We start from the raw sequence: 20339 nt of genomic DNA on the forward strand, positions 1-20339 counted from the left end.
GGCTTAACCTCTATGATCTCAAAATTGGAGACTACTGCATATCTGGCTCTTCTTTTTCCATCTAAGACAAAGCTGCTTCCATCAGTGTACCAGATTTCCTCAGGGTTGGTCAGAGGATCTTCCAACAATCCCTCTCGGGGTTTTTGTCCAGTGGTCCAAGGTTTTTAGACAAGAGTGAGAGGGGAGAGAGCCTTCGGGGGTAGGCAGGAGGGTGATTGGGTTAAGAACCTTACAAGGGGATATAGTGAGACCTGGATTTTCCATCAGCATTACTTGATATCTGAGGATTCTTTGATCAGACATCCATAAGTGGCCTCCCCCATTTAGGAGTTGTTTTACTTGGTAGCTGGTAAAAATAGTTAGTTTGCCCCCAAAGGAGAGTCTTAAAGCATCTTTTATCATTATGGCAATAGCTGCAAGATTTTGAAGGCAGTGGGGGCCAGTATCAGGCGGTTGTATTGAGCCTTTTGGATAAGTAATATACAGGCTGGGGCTCAGATCCCAACCTTTGAGTTAACACTCCCAAGCTATTCCCTCTCTTTCATGGACATAAAGTTGGAATGCTTCTTCTGGGTCTGGCAACCTCAAGGCAGGTGCCTGAGTTAAGGCCTATTTTAGTGTATCCTCTGCCTTCTTTTGAGGAGTTCCCCACATCAGTGGGATTGAATCATCCCGTTCCTTTAAGCTTTCATATAAGGGCTGGGCAGTTAGACCATAGTAGGGTATCCAGATTCTACAATACCCAGTTAGCCCTGGGAAAGCTCGCAATTGTTTTTGAGTCGTGGGGGAGGGCAACTGGAGGATTCCTTGTACCCGATTAGAGGACAGCCGCCTGGACCCATCTGTAATCTGAACTCCCAGGTAAGTGACCTTTGTCTCGACCATCTGTGTCTTAGCATGGGAGACTTTATATCCTCTTTCTGCCAAAAAGTTTAGAACCTGAATTGCATGTTGTTGGGCATTTTTCTCATCTGGAGAGCAGATTAGTAGGTCATCTACATATTGTAATATTTTCCCATTAGGTCCCAGGTCCAGATCTAGGAGATCCCGGCTAAGGGCCTGTCCAAATAAGTGGGGGCTATCTCTGAACCCCTGAGGTAATACTGTCCAAGTCATCTGTTGGTGTTTTTCTCCTGGGGCCTCCCACTCAAAGGCAAAAAGATATTGGAATTCTTTAGCCAGTGGTATGCAAAAAAAAAAAAAAAATGCATCTTTGAGATCCAAGACTGTAAACCTCTTGGCACTGGGTGGGTTTTTTCCCAAGATTACATAGGGATTGGGTACTGTGGGATGGAGGGGGACCGCAGCTTCATTTATGATCCAGAGATCTTGAACCATTCACCAGGTTCCATCCTTTTTCTTTACTGAGAGGATTTACATGATGAACTGGTGGGGACCAATAGCCCACAAGCAAGGAATTTATTTATTAAAGACTGTAGCCCCTCCCCCCCCCCCCCCCCCCCCACACACACACACAAAAAGACTGTAGTCCCTCCCAAGCCTCTCTTTTGAGGGGATATTATTTCTGGTTAGGAAACCGAGTGGGATCTTGGAGGACAATGATGACTGGTTGAGCTTGGTGGACTTGTCCAGGAATCCCCTGGTCCCACACCTGGGGTTTAATTTTGTCCTCCCATAGTTTTTGGTCCCTCTCTTTTGGAGAAGGTGTAATGGGTTCTTCAGCAGTAAACAGAAGCTGTAGGACTCTAGGGTCTGAAAAGCTTCCCATCACAAGGGTGGTCCCCAGTCTAGTGAGTATATCTCTTCCCAATAAGGGAGTAGGACACTCAGGGACCACCAGAAACTGGTGGGAAAATATTTGTCCATCCCAGCAACAAATAAGTGCTTAGGTGAATCTTTTAGTACTTGCTTTTCCTGTAGCACCCAAAATGGTACAGGTTTGGGAGGAGAAGTCTCCAGAGTAGGAGATCAAGACAGAGTAGGTAGCCCCCGTGTCAACCAAGAAATTCTCGGACCTCACTGCCACATCCAGTTGCACCCTTGGCTCCAGCCCCGTGATGGTTATCTGTGACAGGCGGGCTGGCTGGAGCGGGCCACTTCAGTCCTGTTGAACCATCATGAGGGAAGGCTTTGTGCTTGACCTTGAGGCTCTTGGGCCCCCAGGGCAGAGTGCCACCCAATGTCCCCAGTTGATGGCATTTGTAGCAAGCCGTTTTAGGAGACTTGTCATGGTTTGGACACTCTATGGCCCAATGCCCTGCCTGTCTACAGATTAGGCATTTGACTCACGCCTTGTCCTTCAAGGACTCAGGATTTGCCATAGTGCTTCCCTGGAGGGTGGCCAGCATCTGGGCATGCCTTGTCTCTTTCCTTCTCTGCCTCTCCTGGGCCTTGGCCTCCTTCTCCTGTTCTCTGTTATAAAGGTATTGGTGGCTGTCTGGACCATCTCATCTAAAGAGGAAGCAAGGTCTTGTTGCTGTAGCTGTTGTAACTGAATTCTGATAGCTGATGCACATTGGGACAGGAATTTGTCCTTTAAAATCACCTGTCCCTCGTAAGAGTCTAAGTCCAGATTAGTAAACTTTTGGAGGCCTCTTTTAGTCTTTTCAGAAAGGCAATGGGGTTCTCATTGGGCTCCTGAGTTATTGCTGAGACTGGGCACAGTCCCACAAGTAATAGGCTTCCTTTTATTTCCATGGGTGGACTTTCATACGGGTGAAGCTTATCCTACCCAGTACTGCTGCAACCTGAGAGCCAGGTGTCTCTGGGTCAGGGTGCAGATCACCAGGCAGGCTGAGGCATGACAACTTCCTGAAGCTCGAATCCCCAGGCAGGTTGAGGCATGACGGCCTCCCAAGAATTGGGTCCCTGGGCAGGTCGAGGTGTGACGACCTCCTGGGACCCCTGGACCGGCAGATCCCCAAGCAGGTTGAGGCGTGACAACCTTTCAAGGACCAGATCCTTAGGCATGTCAAGGCAGGTTGACCTCCTGGGACCCCCAGACTAGAGTTGGGCATCCACAAGACCTCCAGCATGACCAGTGCTGGGTAGGATTAAGGGGTTGTAATCTTAACTCATTGCTGGTTTGTCCACCATGGATGGGAATAGATTTCATGATGTAAAGCAATCCAAGCCTGTGCCCTGAGACTGGGAAACAGTGTAACAGTCATAAGCCTTATCCTCTTACTGCTCTAAGGGATTGCAAGTCACTGATTTCCTCACCTAGTCCTCCATAAGAGCAGGTTAGGGTGTCTCCAATGGTAAACATTTTGTTGTCATAGGCCCACTTTAGGTAATAACAGTAGTGACAAAGGAGTGGGTTATCTGGTCCTGTTAGGAGCATTAAGGTATTTTAAATAATAGGCTGGGTGGAGCAGTGTTGCCTACAAGGGGGCAGGGTCCCTTGTAGGAGTTAGTAATTGTAGGAGTTAGATTGTAGGAATTAGTAATTGGCTCAAGAACAAATTGGTAAGAGGCAACAGACCAGATGTTCCATAAAAGTGAAGTGGAGACTTGGTCCAGGGGTATGTTTGTAACTTTGGGAGAAGGGTGGTAAGGGTTTGGGCCCAAATGGCCTGCAGAGCTAACTCCCAAAGTGGCAAATGGTATCCCTGGGAGCCCAATTGCCTTTGAAGGGATGCCAACTGATGGACTTCTAGCAGACATTTTGTGCCCTTCGCCCACCCTAGCGGGTTCACTGAGAGATGCTGTTGTTGCACATATTGTAGGAAACATGGAGGATGGAGGGCTGAATATCTAGAGGGATTGGATATTATACAGTATTTCCCTTCCAAGGGCCAGCTATTTTCTGGTTGTCCCTCCAGAAGATTGTAGAGGCAACATTGTGGTCCCGGATGGGGCTGAGGAAAAGAGCATGAAACAGGAGGGAAGGGGGCAGGGCACAGCCTTTGGAAGAATGACATAGCACAAGGGCATAACGTAAATCAATTGAAATCAGTTGGGTCCAAGATGACAAGTCAAATTCAAGTAAACCTTAATCCCCAATCTGTAAGGCCAAAGACACACCCAGAGGTGGCAGGACAGCTCTAAGGCACTGTCAAAAGACAAAGGAGTGGGTGGTTCCCCAATGGCTGCATATGAATTCACCCTGCTAGCAAAACTTAGGCAGGTTGCATTCCATGGCCAAGCCCTTGCCCTCTGCAATGGCCCACACGGCAGAGTGCACTTCTCTCTGAATCCTAACAAATCTATCTCTTACCTGTAGCATTGTCTCTCACTGAATTTTTGCAATGAGACATCAGAACCTGAGCTTCATGGGTTTTGGCCAGGCTCGAGTCCCGGGAGAGAGCTGAAGGACAGCAGGAAAAAGCAGTGGGAAAAACATGCCAAGGACTCCCCTTCATAGCCTGCTGGAAAATCTGCTAAATACCTGGCCTGTGCTCAGTTTTCATTGGCCTGATCCTCGGCACAAGGAAGATTAAGGACAGAAGAACCCCTACCGGCTTGGATAACAGCTACTGGGGTTCAGCAGATAGTGCCTTTAGGACATACCAAGGAGTAGCCTCTCCAGAGTCCCTTGATTGCGCCCACTGCCACCCGCCTGTTCCCGGGGGCATTTGAGGAAACAAGAAATGAGAGATTGTAAAGGAATTAAGATTTTGTTAGGCATGTCCCTCCAGCCACAGGAGCGAGGACCTCCTACCTTAACCAGAGGTCTTCTGGAATCTGAGGCTGAGCTGCATGAGCTTTCTGCTGAGTTCGTTTTTCGCTGTCCCGGTTTCCAGCACCATGGGCCTGTTGTCACTTCCCCGGCACTGGGTTTTCTTCGTGTTCCGCTTCAACCACTGGAGCTTCGCAGTTGGGCTCCTGCTGCGCTTGGCCTCCTCCTCGCAGGGGCGCGCTGAGGTTGTTTCAGCCAGGTTAAACCCGAGTCAGCCACCATAGATGTCAGGCGAGTGTATGCTCCTCAGTTCTGTCTCGTCACAACAAAGATTTGGAGTGACGGGCATTAAAACCCTTGGCGCCTCACAGCTCTCAGGTCTTGGACAGACCGTGTTATAGCTCTCAGGTCTCAAACAGACCGTGTTATAGCTCTTAGACAAATCAGTGTTACAGCTTCATGTTACAGCTCTATTTTATTTAGAAAATAACAGGAGAATCCATCCTTGAGGTCATGCTGACCCAAAGACGCGAACCAGCATGTGGGAGAGAGAGAGAGAGACCCCCGGCCCTTTGTCTCCTCTTTTTATATGTTTTTTCTCCCGCTGGGCTTGCCCTGTGTAAACTGGGCTAGCCAGGAGTATTGTTTGTTCTACCTGAGGTCCTCACTCCAGTCCATGAGCCTTCCTTTGTTCTATGGACCTTCCTTTGTTCTATTTTCGTGGGCTTTTCCGTTCCTTATCTTTTAGCCACCACCATTCTGGACTCCTGTTTCCTATTCTAACTACCTAACATAACCAAGATGGCATACACTTTTCACAGATAACTCTGAAATTAAGCATTTTTAAGAGTTGTTTAGATCTTAAATGAGAGGATGATTAAGCCCAGTGGAAACTGACTTGAGGGCCCCTTGGGAAAATCCCAGCAAACCTGCGGGGAGCCCTCTCACTCCCAGAAGGAGGGAGACTTTCATTCTGGCAAAGCATCCATCACTTTTATGGAGTTAGATCTGAGGAGAGGGGTGGTCTCATGGTTCTGGTGAAGGTCAGTTCCTCTCTAAGACATCAGATCAAGTTCTCGGGTGCATGTGAGTAACAGTGCCCTCCCTCCTGGACCCGGCAGATAATGACAGTAAGATCAACTTCCCTGGTGATCCAGTGAAGGAAGACTTCACTTGCCGCCCCCCCCCCCCCCCCCAAAAAAAGACTTCACCTTCCAATGCATGGGATGTAGGTTCCATCCGTGGTCAGGGAGGTAGGATGCCACATGCTTCATGGCCAAAAGGCCAAAATGTAAATATTGCAACAAATTCAATAACAACTTTAAAAATGAACCGCATAAAAAAGAATCTTTAAAAAATAAAAGGTCAGCTGGAGATGACTTGTTTCTGAGCGACTAACCAGATGTTTCTGTCCTGCATATTTCAGTCAGTTCTAGAGCCTGAGGTCTAGGCAAGGGTGCAGCTACCAGAAGGAATTTTTTAAGTGGCCTTAAAAAGTGAAGTCGCTCAGTCGTGTCTGACTCTTTGTGACCCCATGGACTGTAGCCTGCCAGGCTCCTCCATCTATGGAATTTTCCAGGCAAGAGCACTGGAGTGGGTTGCCATTTCCTTCTCCAGGGGATCTTCCCGACCCAGGGATTGAACCCGGGTCTCACGCACTGCAGGCATACGCTTTACAGTCCGAACCACCAGGGAAGCCCCCATAGTTAAGTGGCCTTAGCTAAGTTTAAACACATATTGTATGGAGAACAAAGCTGATTATCACTTGAAGCGGCTGCTACAGGGAATCTCAAAATATGTGACCCAGGAGAGCTACCAGTGATGTAGAGACATCAGCTAAAGATCAGATCACCAACCACAGCAACAGTAAGGTGTTTGTTGTGGTTTTATCTTGCCCCATTTTTCTGGGGGGAAAAATCAAGTGTGTGTGTGTGTGTGTGTGTGTGTGTGTGTGCACGTGCATGTGTGGATTGTGCAGGAGGAAGTAAATAGGAAGAAAGCTTATGTAAAACTCTAGGATGAGTGGAAATTGTCAGGATTCTTCTAGAACAACACTATCCATTGAGCCTTGTCCTCAATTCATGACAATGAGTTGTTATTTCAATGACAATGTTTGCTTCATTGTAGTAAGATTTGACAATTAAAAGCACATACTGTGAGAACAGAGAGCCATAGGAAATCTTAGAACTCACATTATGGACAATAAGTTCATTGTGGGAAATTTTTGCCAATCCACATATTCATCTTATAAATTTATATTTCATTATTTTTCCATGAGGTAACTTCTTCAATCAGCTTTATGAGTAGCAACAAAATGCCTGTTAAAAATCAAGTGACTGAATTTAGTTTTGTTACAGTGCTAAATGTTGGTTAAAATATTCTTTGGTGTGGCATGACCTGCTCTTGCAACTGCATGTAGTTTAATGCCTGCAGCTAGGAATCACTCACTCCTAAACCTTTTGTTATAAAAGCACCATTTTGGATTGTTAGTGTAATGCAAATATTTCTTTGAAATGTAGGTTGTTTTCCAGTCTCAGTATTATCACAGAGCTCACCCACCCAGCCAACATGAGATTCATGCAATTCAGAGCCAAAGACTGTTACTCTCTTGCTCTTTCAAAGCTGGAAAAGGTAAGTCACCACATGATCAAGTAAGTTGCATTTAACTGTTTGGATTGAAAGACTAACTTGGGAAATTTTTACATGTAGAAAGAAATGTCATGAAATATTAAAAATAAAAATGCTATTTTGAATTCTTCTATGGGGGCTAAAATCTTAATTTATAAGATTTTTAAAGTATATATTGATGGATTTGAACCATTGATATCACAAGTGAACATGATGGAAATATCTCATTCTGGCATCATTGATCACCAATTGAAAGCATGATTTATGACAGAATTAAATGCACCTGGAAGATATACATACACACACACACACACACATTATGTCTATTATTGATAATATCATTAGTGCTATGTCAAGATATCTATATTTGCAGTTTTCAAAAATCCTTTAAATCTTAGAAAACCCATGGGCTTTGTTTAAAGTCAGTCCCCAAATGAGATAATCTGAGATACAATCTGAGACAAAGTCAAGTTTATTGCTTAGGTAAGTAAGGGAACCCTGAATACTCTTTGGAAGGACTGATACTGAAGCTGAAGCTCCAATATTTTGCCCACTTGATGGGAACAGCTAACTCATTGGAAAAGACCCTGATGCTGGGAAAGATTGAAGGCAGCAGAAGAGGGCAACAGAGGATGAGATGGCATCAGAGGATGAGAGGTTGGATAGCATCACCGATCCAATGAACATAAACTTGGGCAAACTCTGGGAGATAGTAGGGAACAGGGAAGTCTGGTGTGCTGCAGTCCATGGGATTGCAAAGAATTGGACATGACTTGGCGACTGAACAGCAAAGTAAGGGAACTGTCACCTCAGGAGAGTTGTTTTTGTTTTGTTTATAAATATTTATTAAAATTGAAAGTTGTTTGCTCTTCTGTCCCCTGAGCATCCATCCAGCTGCCTATCAACTGCTAAGATGCATGGCTGCTGTCATAAATGACCTTGAAATTGTCAGGATAACCGATCATCTGTCTTTACTTAAAACCCCTTGAAACTTGCCTTGTGGTCAGCACCTCTCTTCACACTGTTATGTAAAAGGTGTCCAAAATTTGTGCCCCGAGTGAACCATCCATGGGTAAAAAGTATGTGCTGTGTGCTAAGTTGCTTCATCATGTCCGACTCTTTGTGACCCTATGGACTCTAGCCCACCAGACTCCTCTGTTCGTGGGATTCTCCAGGTAAGAATACTGGAGTGGGTTCCATGCTTTCCTCCAGGGGATCTTCCTGACCCAGGGATGGAACCCACGTCTCTTACATCTCTTGCATTGGCAGGCCAGTTCTTTACCACTAGTGCCACTTGGGAAGTCCTAAAAAACCTATACCTGTGATCAAATAAACACTGGCCCTGACATGTCAAAGACTCAAAAGCCACCTGAGAAGAGTGGTTTTAAAATAGCCAAAGATAGATTTTCTCAGCACAAATCTAAATATGCCTGAAATCAGAGAGAGCTAATTAAGACTCAAGAGAGCCTTGTAGTGAGAGAAGGAAGGTCAAAGTCTATCAAGAACTGACATTTTATCGAATGAGGCTCTTTCCAGGTGGGGACTTATTAGGATTGTGAAAATATGAGAATAATGATAAGGGAGACGGTGGCGTTATTGCACAGTCATGTTATGGGGATGGAAAGGCATGGTTTTCATCCTCAGTGTCCAGGTTGCCTGTTGAGATAAACGGATTTTGCATTCAATGTGTACTTAACACTAGCATGCTGGGAGAATTTGATGTAAGAGAAAAAATAAGATCCAGTCTTATACATGTGAAAATGTGTCAAATCTATGCCATCTTCATTATTTGTAATAATATAAGGTAGAGAGAAGGATGACTTATTTATTTATTTATTTTGGTTAGTTTTTTTCTTTTACTTTATTTCAATTCCCTGTTATGCCAGGCACTGTCTTGATCCCTGGGTGACATACAGTCGAGTGAGGGGGTCTTCTATGTTCTTGTCTGGTGATTTCCATCTTCATTGCCGGTCACATACATTATGTTAGTAGAGTCTTAGCACTGCTTCTTTATAAGCACAGTTACACTGCTATTAAAGACTGCTTCCATATGAGGAAACTGAGTTTAAGACAGACTAAATCACATTTTTTTTTTCAAGATCAGATAGCTATCAATGTTGTCGAACCCAATCGGTGAGCCAGAGGCACAGTGTGACCAAAGGAACAGAAAGGTCTGAGTTTGGAGTGGAGAAAGTTTTACTGCAGGGCCATGCAGGAGAAAGGGGAGGCTCCTGCCCTAAAGACCTGAACTCTCTGATGGTTTTCTGGGAAGACTTTTTATAGGCAAAATTGGGAGGGGGACTGCAGGCTGTGTAACTCTCCTCTGATTCGTTGGAGGCTGTGTTCCAGGAATCTCAATGATCAGCTTTCTGGTTCCAACCAGTCTGGAGTCCAGGAGCTTTCGCTAAGTCTGAAGTTGCTGTCCTCCACTAAAGTGGGGGCCTTAGTTCCTATGAAACTCAGAGATGTGGATCAGATTGTATGCACATCCCCCAAGGAGGAACCCAGACCCGAACCCATAACTGTACTATCATTTCCTTTCCTTTCTTTATTGAAGTATAGTTGATATACAGTATGGTGTTTCATATTTTTTAAGGTTTATACAAACTAGTGAATATGAAAAAAAAGAACACTAATAGATATGCAGAAGAAACTAGTGGCTGCCAGTGGGGCAAGGAAGGAGGGAGGGGCAATCTACAGGGGATTAAGAGATAGAAACTGTTAGACATAAATAAGCTATAAGGATATATTGTGTAACATGGGAAAGACAGACAATACTTTATAGTAACTATAAATGGATCACTTGTTTCTTTCTGCATTACCTGACTCCCCTAGTTAGTAACTGAATCTGCCCTTTGGAAATGGGGGAAGGTCTAGGAAACCGAAAAAAAAAAGACAGGGCTGCTCAGTTTCATCTAGTCGGTGCACAAGAGAAACGTAAAGCCTTTCGTGTTCAGAAAACGTTCCTTGTGTCATACACGGCCTCAACACCAAGGGTAGTAATCAGAGCTGAATGGCTCAGCATCCACAGACAAACCCAGGAGTAAGCAGCCAGTGGAATGGATGCAGTCCTGGTGTGGCATGGTCTCCTTCATGACATATAAGGGAGGATCTCCCCATGATGAAGCAGACAAGTTTTGCAGTCACATCACCCATGGCTCTACTGCTGTCTAGGAATGGAACCTGGATAAAACATTTACACCTTCATAGCCCTTGGTAGTTGCTCTGGAAAATACTGATGATAGCCAATTGATAGGGTCATTGCAAAGACCACATCACACAATCTAGTCACAATATTTAGCCCAGCTTGGGCATATAATCAGTGCTCAAATAAATAGTATCAGAAGCATAATTATAAATTAGTATTGTTGGCATCATCACTAATAAATATTCTATTGTTTTTGTGTTCGGTTGCTAAGTCATGTCCAACTCTTTGCAAATCCATGGACTGCAACACACCACACTTCCCTGTACTTCACTATATCCTGGAGTGTGCTCAAGCTCATGTCCATTGAATCGGTGATGCCATCCAACCATCTCATCCTCTGTCATCTTCTCCTTCTACCCTCAATCTTTCCCAGCATCAGGATCTTTTCTATGTGTATTTAATTTTATACCAGTTCAGTTGATACAGTAAGGTTATAACTGTGGAAATTATTTTCAGTATTGGTGAATCTGTGTGTCTACACTGTTGTGTGTCAATTGTGTTAGGGGAAAAGAAGAACAAGATGAAATTTTTTACCTGTGTTGGGGAATGAATTAAAAACAAAAACTTTCCTCCAATATAAAAGTCCTTTTCATTTATGTAGAAAAGTTTTGTTTCAATAAGCTTTAAATCAGATCATATATGATATGCATTTCAGAAATCCGCTAAAGAGATTACAAGGACAGAAAGACATCTCATCTGTTTATGTAGCTGGGCAGATACAGTCATTTACATACTTCTTAATTGTCTTGATCCAAAGGGCAAATAAATTTTCTTCTATCTTCGCAGAAACAAGAAGTTACAACTTGGAGCCTGGCATCTAGGCTAAACTCCCAAAGAGACAGACAGGGTACTTTATGTTCTCATTTCATAAAGATAGTTCCAAGGCCCTCAAGACATTCCTGGGATAAAAAGCTGTCTGGAGGTTATTCATGTTTTCAAAGGTTTTGCATCTGTCTCTAAGAGACAAGGAAAGGATTTACAATTGCAAATTTTCTAAAAGAAAACTCTCAAGGAAAAAGAAAGGGAAGAACACAGTTTTCTTTTTTGGCATTAGGGAATTCATTTATTTCTTGAGATTTATGTTTACCCTTGCATCTTCTTGGGGGCTTCCCTGGTGTCTCAGATGATAAAGAATCTGCCTGCAATGCAGGACACCTGGGTTCTCTCTCTGGTTTCGAAGATACCCTGGAGTGGGAAATGGCAATCCACTCCAGTATTCTTGCTTGGGACATCCCATACACAGAGGAGCCTGGTGAGCTGTGGGCCATGGGGTGTCCATGGAGTTGCAAAGAACAGACAGGACTGAGTTACTAACACTTTCACTTCACTTTCTTTCACTTGCATCTTCTAGATATTTTCCAAGAAGAATAAAAAATAACATATTACCAAATTATTAAGAATAGAGGCATTAAGGGAAGTGGAATTGAAATCAATGGTTTCAGTGTTATAAAGCCATGGAAAATCAGTAAAAATTCAGTAAGTGAATTTTAATTCAGTTACTCTCAGTTATATCTATTGAAATCAGATTGTCACATAGAAACATTTTAGGTTGCTTGCCTCATAGCTCAGTCGGTAAAGAATCCACCTTCAGTGCAAGAGACCCGGGTTTGATTCCTGGGTCAGGAAGATCCCCTGGAGAAGGAAATGGCAACCCACTCCACTATTCTTACCTGGAGAATCCCATGGACAGAGGAGTCTGGCAGGCTACATTCCACGGGGATCCCAAGAGTCAGACATGCCTTAGCTACTAAACAACCACCACCACCATTATGGGTTGAATTGTGCCCCTCTGCCCCACCAAAAATGTGTTGGAGTCTTAGCCTCCACTACTTCGGAAGGTGAAATTCTCTGAAGACAGGATTTTACTGAGGTAAGGAAGATAAAGAAGGCCTTTAGGGCCTAACCCAGAATGATCGGCATCCTTATAAAAAGTGTAAATTCAGACCCAGGGACAGACACTTATAAAGGGAAGACAGATATCCACAAGCCAAGAGGAGAGGCCTGGAACAAATCCATCACTGAGTCCTCAGAAGAAACCAAAGCTGGAAACACCTTCATTTCAAACTCTGAGCTTTCAGAACTGAGAGGCAACACATTTCAGTTGTTTTAGCCACTCTGTTTATGACACTTCCTTATGGCAGGGCTGGAAATCTAAGACACGTGCCATCACTGATAATGGTAACTGTTCATTTCTAACTGAACTGAACTGTTTGGAGGAGGTCGCCATTAACCCCACCATAGAGCCACCAGAACTTACACAGGGCTGGGGAAACAGAATCTTGGAGGGCACAGACAAAACCTTGTGCACACCAGGAACCAGGAGAAAAGACCAGTGACCCCTCAAGGGACTGACCCAGACTTACCTGTGAGTGTCCAGGAGTCTCCGACAGAAGCGGTGGCCTGCTGCAGTGTCAGGGGCACGGAATGCAGCAGTGCCTGCATAGGACCTTTATCTTCATTGCCTCCCCCGTAGTTTGGCCTCAGGTCAAACAACAGGGAGGGAATACAGCACCAAAATCAATAGAAAATTGGAATAAAGATTTACTGAGCATTGGACGGACTGATTCTGTAGCTGAAACTGCAATACTTTGGCCACCTCATGCAAAGAGTTGACTCATTGGAAAAGACCCTGATGCTGGGAGGGATTGGGGGCAGGAGGAGAAGGGGACAACAGAGGATGAGATGGCTGGATGGCATCACCGACTCGATGGACATGAGTTTGAGTAAACTCTGGGAGTTGGTGATGGACAGGGAGGCCTGGCGTGCTGTGATTCATGGGGTCGCAAGGAGTCAGACACGACTGAGTGACTGAACTGAGCTGAACTGAGCATGGCCCTGCCCATCAGAAAAAGAACCAGTTTCCCCCACAGTCAGTCTCTCCCATCAGGAAGCTTCCATAAGCCTCCTATCCTTATCTGTCAGAGGGAAGACAGAATGAAAACCACAGTCACAGAACACTAATCAAACTGATCACATGGACCACAGCCTTGTCTAACTCAATGAAACTGTGAGCCATGCCATGTAGGGCCACCCAAGATGGATGGGTCATGATGGAGAGTTCTAACAAAACATGGTCCTCTGGAGAAGGGAATGGCAAACCACTTCAGTATTCTTGCCTTGAAAACCCCATGAATAGAATGGAAAGGCAAAAAGAGGACACTGAAAGATGAACTCCCCAGGTCTGCGGGTGCCCAATGTGCTACTGGAGATCAGTGGAGAAATAACTCCAGAGAGAATGAAGAGATGGAGCCAAAGCAAAAACAGCACCCAGCTGTGGATGTGACTGGTGATGGAAGTAAAGTATGATGCTGTAAAGAGCAATATTACACAGGAACCTGGAATGTTAGGTCCATGAATCAAGGCAAATTGGAAGTGGTCAAACAGAAGATGGCAAGAGTGAACATTGACATTTTAGGAATCAGTGAACTAAAATGGACTGGAATGGGTGAATTTAACTCAAATCACCATTATATCTACTACTATGGGCAAGAATTCCTTAGAAGAAATGGAGTAGCCATGATAGTCAAGAAAAGAGTCCGAAATGCAGTACTTGGATCTCAAAAACGGCAATCTCAAAAACGACAGAATGATCCCTGTTCGTTTCCAAGGCAAACCATTCAATATCACAGTAAACTAAGTCTATGCCCTGACAAGTATTGCTGAAGAAGCTGAAGCTGAACGGTTCTATGAAGACCTACAAGACCTTCTAGAACTAACACCCGAAAAAGATGTCCTTTTCGTTATAGAGGACTAGAATGCAAAAGTAGGAAGTCAAGAAATACCTGGAGTAACAGTCAAGTTTGGCCTCGGAGTACAAAACGAAGGAGGTCAAAGGCTCATAGAGTTTTGCCAAAAGAATGGAGAACATACTGGTCATAACAAAGACTCTCTTCCAACAACAAAGAGAAGACTCCACACATGGACATCACCAGATGGTCAATACTGAAATCAGATTGGAGATGGAAAAGCTCTATACAGTCAGAAAAATAAGACCAGGAGTTGACTGTGGCTCAGATCATGAACTCCTTATTGCCAAATTCAGACTTAAATTGAAGAAAGTAGGGAAAACCATTAGACCATTCAGATATGACCTAAATCAAATCCCTTACTATTTTACAGTGGATGTAGAAAATAGATTCAAGGGTTCAGATCTGATAGACAGAGTGCCTGAAGAATTATGGATGGAGGTTCATGACATTGCTCAGGAGGCAGTGATTAAGACCATCCCCAAGGAAAATAAAAGCAAATAGGCACAATGGTTATCTGAGGAGGCCTTACAAATAGCTGAAAGAAAGTAGAGAAGCTAAAGGCAAAAGAGAAAAGGAAAGATATATCCATTTCAATGCAGAGTTCCAAAGAATAGCAGGGAGAGATAAGGAAGCCTTCCTCAGTGATCAATACAAAGAAATAAAGGAAAAGAATAGAATGGGAAACACTAGAGATATCTTCAAGAAAATGAGAGATACCAAGGGAATACTTCATGCAAAGATGGGCAAAATAAATGACAGAAATGGTATGAACCTAACAGAAGCAGAAGATATTAAGAAGAGGTGGCAAGAATATACAGAAGAACTATACAAACTGATCTTCATGACCCAGATAACCATGAAGGTGTGATCACTCACCTAGAGCCAGACATCCTGGAATGTAAAGTCAAGTGGGCCTTAGGAAGCATCACTACGAACAAAGGTAGTATGGCTGATAGAATTCCAGTTGAGCTATTTCAAATCCTAAAAGATGATGCTGTGAAAGTGCTACACTCAATATGCCAGCAAGTGTGGAAAACTCAGCAGTGGCCACAGGACTGAAAAAGATCAGTTTTCATTTCAATCATGCAAAGAATGTTCAAACTACCACACAATTGCACTCATCTCACAAGCTAGCAAAGTAACACTCAAAATTCAAGCCATGCTTCAACAGTACATGAACTGCAAACTTCCAGATGTTCAAGCTGGATTTTGAAAAGGCAGAGAAACCAGAGATCAAATTGTCAACATCCATTGGATCCTCAAAAAAGCAAGAGAGTTCCAGAAAAATATCAACTTCTGTTTTATTGACTATGCCAAAGCCTTTGACTGTGTGGGTTACAACAAACTGGAAAATTCTGAAAGAGGTGGGAATAGCAGACAATGTGACCCTGCTTTTCAGAAATCTGTGTGTAAGTCAAGAAGTGACAGTTAAAAGTGGACATGGAACAACAGACTGGTTCCAAATAGGGAAAGGCATATGTCAAGGCTGTATATTGTCACCCTGCTTATTTTACTTACATGTGAAAGGTTGTTGTTGAACGATAAGACGCCAGGATTTTTGGCCTCCGGAGGAGACAAATTCAATCTGGGGCCAGAGACGAGGCTGGATCGCTCAGAGCTTTTGTGTAATAAAGTTTTATTAAAGTATAAAGGAGATAGAGAAAGCTTCTGACATAGGCATCAGAAGGGGGCAGAAAGAGTACCCCCCTTCTAGTCTATAGCTGTGTTATATACTCACTCACAGTCTGTTAGTGAAAAGAAAGGAATGTCTTAAAATTTAGAATGGCACCAGATAATTCATCCCAGGCCATAAAACAATTGACTTGAATCTTGTAGAAGGGCAGATTACCAAACAAATAGTTTCGTTTACATAGATTAGGGGAACAATATCTGAGTAAGTAGGTTGGGCCATTTGGCAGAACTTACAGAATCTGGGGTAAATTAACATATCTTAAGACAAACATTTCCATAAGAAAAAAAAATGTATTGGTTAACTCAAGGTTTGAGAATAGTTAGCTTCAGGTGAAACCAGGTGTCATGGCAACACAGCATTTTAAGAGAAACCTCCTTTCAAATCTGTATAGAGAAGAAAAAAATATCGCTAGTTTGTTTCCTCCTGCCGCTTAAGAGAGAGAAAAATGTCTGGCACTTGCAGCCTATTTCATCTGTTTGGAGACCCCTGGCCTTCCTGCCTGTTATCCTCACACATGCAGAGTACATCATGGGAAATGCTGGGCTAGATGACTCTCAAGCTTAAATCAAGATTGCCAGGAGAAATATCTATAACCTCAGATATGCAGGTGACACCACCCTTGTGGCAGAAAGCGAAGAAGAACTGAAGAGCTTCTTGATGAAAGTGAAAGAGGATAGTGAAAAAGCTGGCTTACAACTCAACATTCAGAAAACTAAGATCATGGGATCTGGTCAATCACTTTATGGTGAATAGATGGGGAATCAATGGAAACAGCGAGAGACTTTATTTTCTTGGTCTCTAAAATCATTGCAGATGGTGATTCCAACGATGAAATTAAAAGACACTTGGTCTTTGAAAGAAAAAAAAAAATGATCAACCAAGACAGCATATTAAAAACAGAGACATTACTTTGCCAACAAAGGTCCATGTAGTCAAAGCTATGGTTTTTCCAGTAGTCGTGTATGAATGTGAGATTTGGACTATGAGGAAAGCTGAGTGCCAAATTATTGATGCTTTTGAACTGTGGTGGTGGAGAAGACTCTTGAGGGTCCCTTGGACTGAAAGGAGATCCAACCAGTCAATCATAAATGAACTCAGTCCTGAATATTCATTTGAAGGACTGATGTTGAAGCTGAAACTCCAATACTTTGGCCACCTGATGCAAAGTACTGACCTATTTGAAAAGACCGTGATGCTGAGAAATATTGAAGGCTGGAGGAGAATGGGACGACAGGATGAGATGTTTGAATGGCATCATGAACTCAATGGACATGGGTTTAAGTAAACTCTGGGAGTTGGTAATATATAGGGAAGCCTGTCGGGATGAAGTCCATGGGGTCGCAAAGAGTTGGACATGACTGAGTGACTGAACTGAACTGACTGTGGTGCTGGAAAAGAGTCTTTAGAATCCCCTCAACTATAAGGAGATCAGACCTAAATTAAATCAACCCTGAATATTCATTTGAAGGACTGATCCTGAAGCTGAAGCTCCATTATTTGGTCACCTGATTTGAAGAGTCAGCTCATTAGAAAAGACCCTGATGCTGATAAAGACTGAGGGCAGAAGGAAATGGGGTAACAGAGGATGAGATGGTTGGGTGGCATCACCAAATCTACAGACAAGAGTTTGAGCAAACTCCAGGAGACAGTGAAGGACAGGGAAACCTGGCATGCTGCAGTCCCTATTTAGTCTGTGCGCTAAGTTGCTTCAGTTGTGCCCAACTGTATGTGACCCTATGGACTGTAGCCCACCAGGCTCTTCAGTCCATGGGGTTCTCCAGGCAAGAATACTGGAGTGGGTTGCCAAAGAGTCAGACACGACTGAGCAATTGAACAACAAAAATGGAGCATGAAGGGTCTTAGTTCCCTGACCAGGGATTGAACTCATTCCCACAGCATTGGAAGGCAGATTCTTAACCACTAGACCACTGGGGAAGTCCACTTTTGCTACTTTTATAACCTACCCTTTGCTTATTCAAGTTAAGGAAAAAAAAAAAAAAAACTAAAGATTTTTAAGCTCATAAAGGCAATTTTCTAAAGATTTCTAAAATCTATTAAAGATTTTTCAAACTGGACTGTTCATTTCTCTCAAAAACTTGGCAAAATTCTGGTATGCTTAATTCCATTCATTTTTATGGCCAAAATATATCTAAAGTTCCCTCTTAAATATAATGTTTAAGTTATTTATTTGCCTCCTCACCCCTATCTCTCATATCTTTTCAAAACTCCTTTGAGGCTATTGAGACAGTAGTGTTGGACTTTGCTGTTCAATCACTATTGTTTCAGTTGTATATCCTATTTTCGTAGGCATCCAGAAACACATATTGGAGGCTCTTAATCTCTGACTCCCTATTTAGTCTGTGCGCTAAGTTGCTTCAGGTGTGTCCAACTGTGTGTGACCCTATGGACTGTAGCCCACCAGGCTCTTCAGTCCATGGGGTTCTCCAGGCAAGAATACTCGAGTGGGTTGCCATGTCCTCCTTCAGGGGATCTTCCCAACCCAGGGATAGAATTCAAGTCTCTTACATCTGCTGCATTGGCAGGAGGGTTCTTTACCACTAGTGCCCCTGGGAACTTGAAGTTAATTCTTACCTGAGCTACTTTCTTCTAACATCTGACTAACTGCAGCAAGTAATGTTCACACATCAATATTAATTAGATGGAGATTCTCCCAGGCCAGGTCTGGGAGTGGCACACAGACTCCACTCAGATGCCATTGGCTAGAACCCAATCCTGTGGCCACACCTAACTTCAGGGGAGACTGAGAAAGGTAGTCCAACCATGTGCCCAAGAAGAATTAGGCGATGAGTTTTGGTGGACAGTCAATATTCTTTGTTATATGTGGCATACCACCCTTACTTTCTTCAGATTTGTAAAATCAATCTAAACATTCCTGAACATCATGCTTTAGCTTGCTTTTTTAATCTAATTTTCTATCATTGTTGCTGTTTTTTTTTTGTTGTTGTTGTTGTTCATTTGTTTGTTTCACATTATCTTTCTGGTCCTGGATATTCACATCGACTCACTGATATTATTTATCCAATAATAGAGTCTTCCCTCAGTGTCCATGGGGAATGGGTTTCAGTCCCCTCCCTTCCCACTCTTCAGCAGAATCAAAATCTGAGGATGCTCAAGTCCCTTATATGAAATGATTTAGTGTCTGCATATAGCCTATGTACACACATCCTCCTGTGTATTTTTAATAATCTGATTAGTTATAATATCTAATATTATACAATGTAAATTCTATGTAAATAGTTGCCAGTAGGTGGCAAACTCATTTTACTTTTGGGAACTTTATGGAATTTTTTCCCCAAATATTTTCAGTCCATGATTGGCTGAAGTGGGCAGATGCAGAACCTGTAGATATGGCATTCCAACTGTACTTCCTGAGTTCTGTTATTGATCATTGGGTCATTGACACTCCTCCTAACAAAATTAATGTAGCAGGCATCAGAAACACGGTATGAGAGCTAAGCAGAGATGGAAAGTTTGTCTCATTTTCCTTTGAAGACATTTCATTTCTCTTCTTTTGATGCATTTCATAAAAATGCCTTTTATTCATGCTTAAGCTTCAAGCCTACTTTTTTTAAAGTTGCTTTTGAACCTTTCTCTGTTAATGATCATAATTACACTTTAGCCATCATATACTAATTACACATTGATGTAAGAAGCAAAGTAATGAAAACATGAGATGAATAGTATGGTATAAAGAAAAGTTAATGTTTGCTCTTTGTCCATAGTTCCTGACACAGGGCTTCAAAAACTCTTGGAATTTCCTAAGTGATAGAAGTGCATTTTGTTATTCGTACGTGATTTTATGTTAACGAGGCATTCGTGGAGATGGCTTTAGGGTGAAGGCTAGTTGTCAGAAACAGCAAAGATGTGATTAGGAAACTGAAACTTTCAGTACCTGCTCACCTCCCTCCCTCCAGGGAAGGAAGAGGGGCTGAAGATTGAGTTTCATCATGTGGTTAATGATTTAATTAATCATGCCTATATAATGGAGCTTTGATAAAAACACTGAAGAATGAGGCTTAGATAGCCTCCTGATTGGTGAACATATTGATGTCCCAGGAGGGTGGTGCCCTCAGACTCCATGGAGACAGAAGCTCCTGTGCTTACAACGCGTCCAGACTTGCCCAGTGTACCTTTTCATCTGCTGTTCATTTGCATTCTTTATATTTATGTGATAGTCCTTAAATTTAACACTTTTGTGAGTTCTGTGAGCATTCTGGAAGATTACTGAAATTGTGGGAGTTGTGGGGAACCCCAGATTTGTAGCTGGATGGACAAGAGGTGCTGTTTGATTGGAGACACCGAGGACTTGCAGCTGGTGGCTGAAATGAGATCAGTCTTGTGGGACTGAGTCCCTAATCTGCAGGGTCTTGGCCAATTCTGAGTAATGAGTGCCAGAACTAAACTGAATTGACATCTGTTCATCAGAATGTCTCAGATGGTAAAGAATCTACCTATAAT

At 43.1% G+C, this 20339-nt stretch overlaps 1 protein-coding gene across 4 annotated transcripts in view; it reads left to right on the top strand.

Annotated features, from left to right (window-relative positions):
• Positions 1–20339, top strand: part of KCNT2 (potassium sodium-activated channel subfamily T member 2) — a 429544-nt gene that overhangs the window by 357193 nt on the left and 52012 nt on the right. For all 4 annotated transcript variants that reach the window (XM_043924233.1, XM_043924236.1, XM_043924234.1 and 1 more), the window contains one exon: positions 7102–7213. In XM_043924233.1, coding sequence (XP_043780168.1) covers positions 7102–7213 — 112 coding nt within the window. The remainder of the gene's footprint in view (positions 1–7101; positions 7214–20339) is intronic.

The sequence above is a fragment of the Cervus elaphus genome, chromosome 14, assembly GCF_910594005.1.
Source record: "Cervus elaphus chromosome 14, mCerEla1.1, whole genome shotgun sequence".
Classification (NCBI taxonomy): Eukaryota; Metazoa; Chordata; class Mammalia; order Artiodactyla; family Cervidae; genus Cervus; species Cervus elaphus.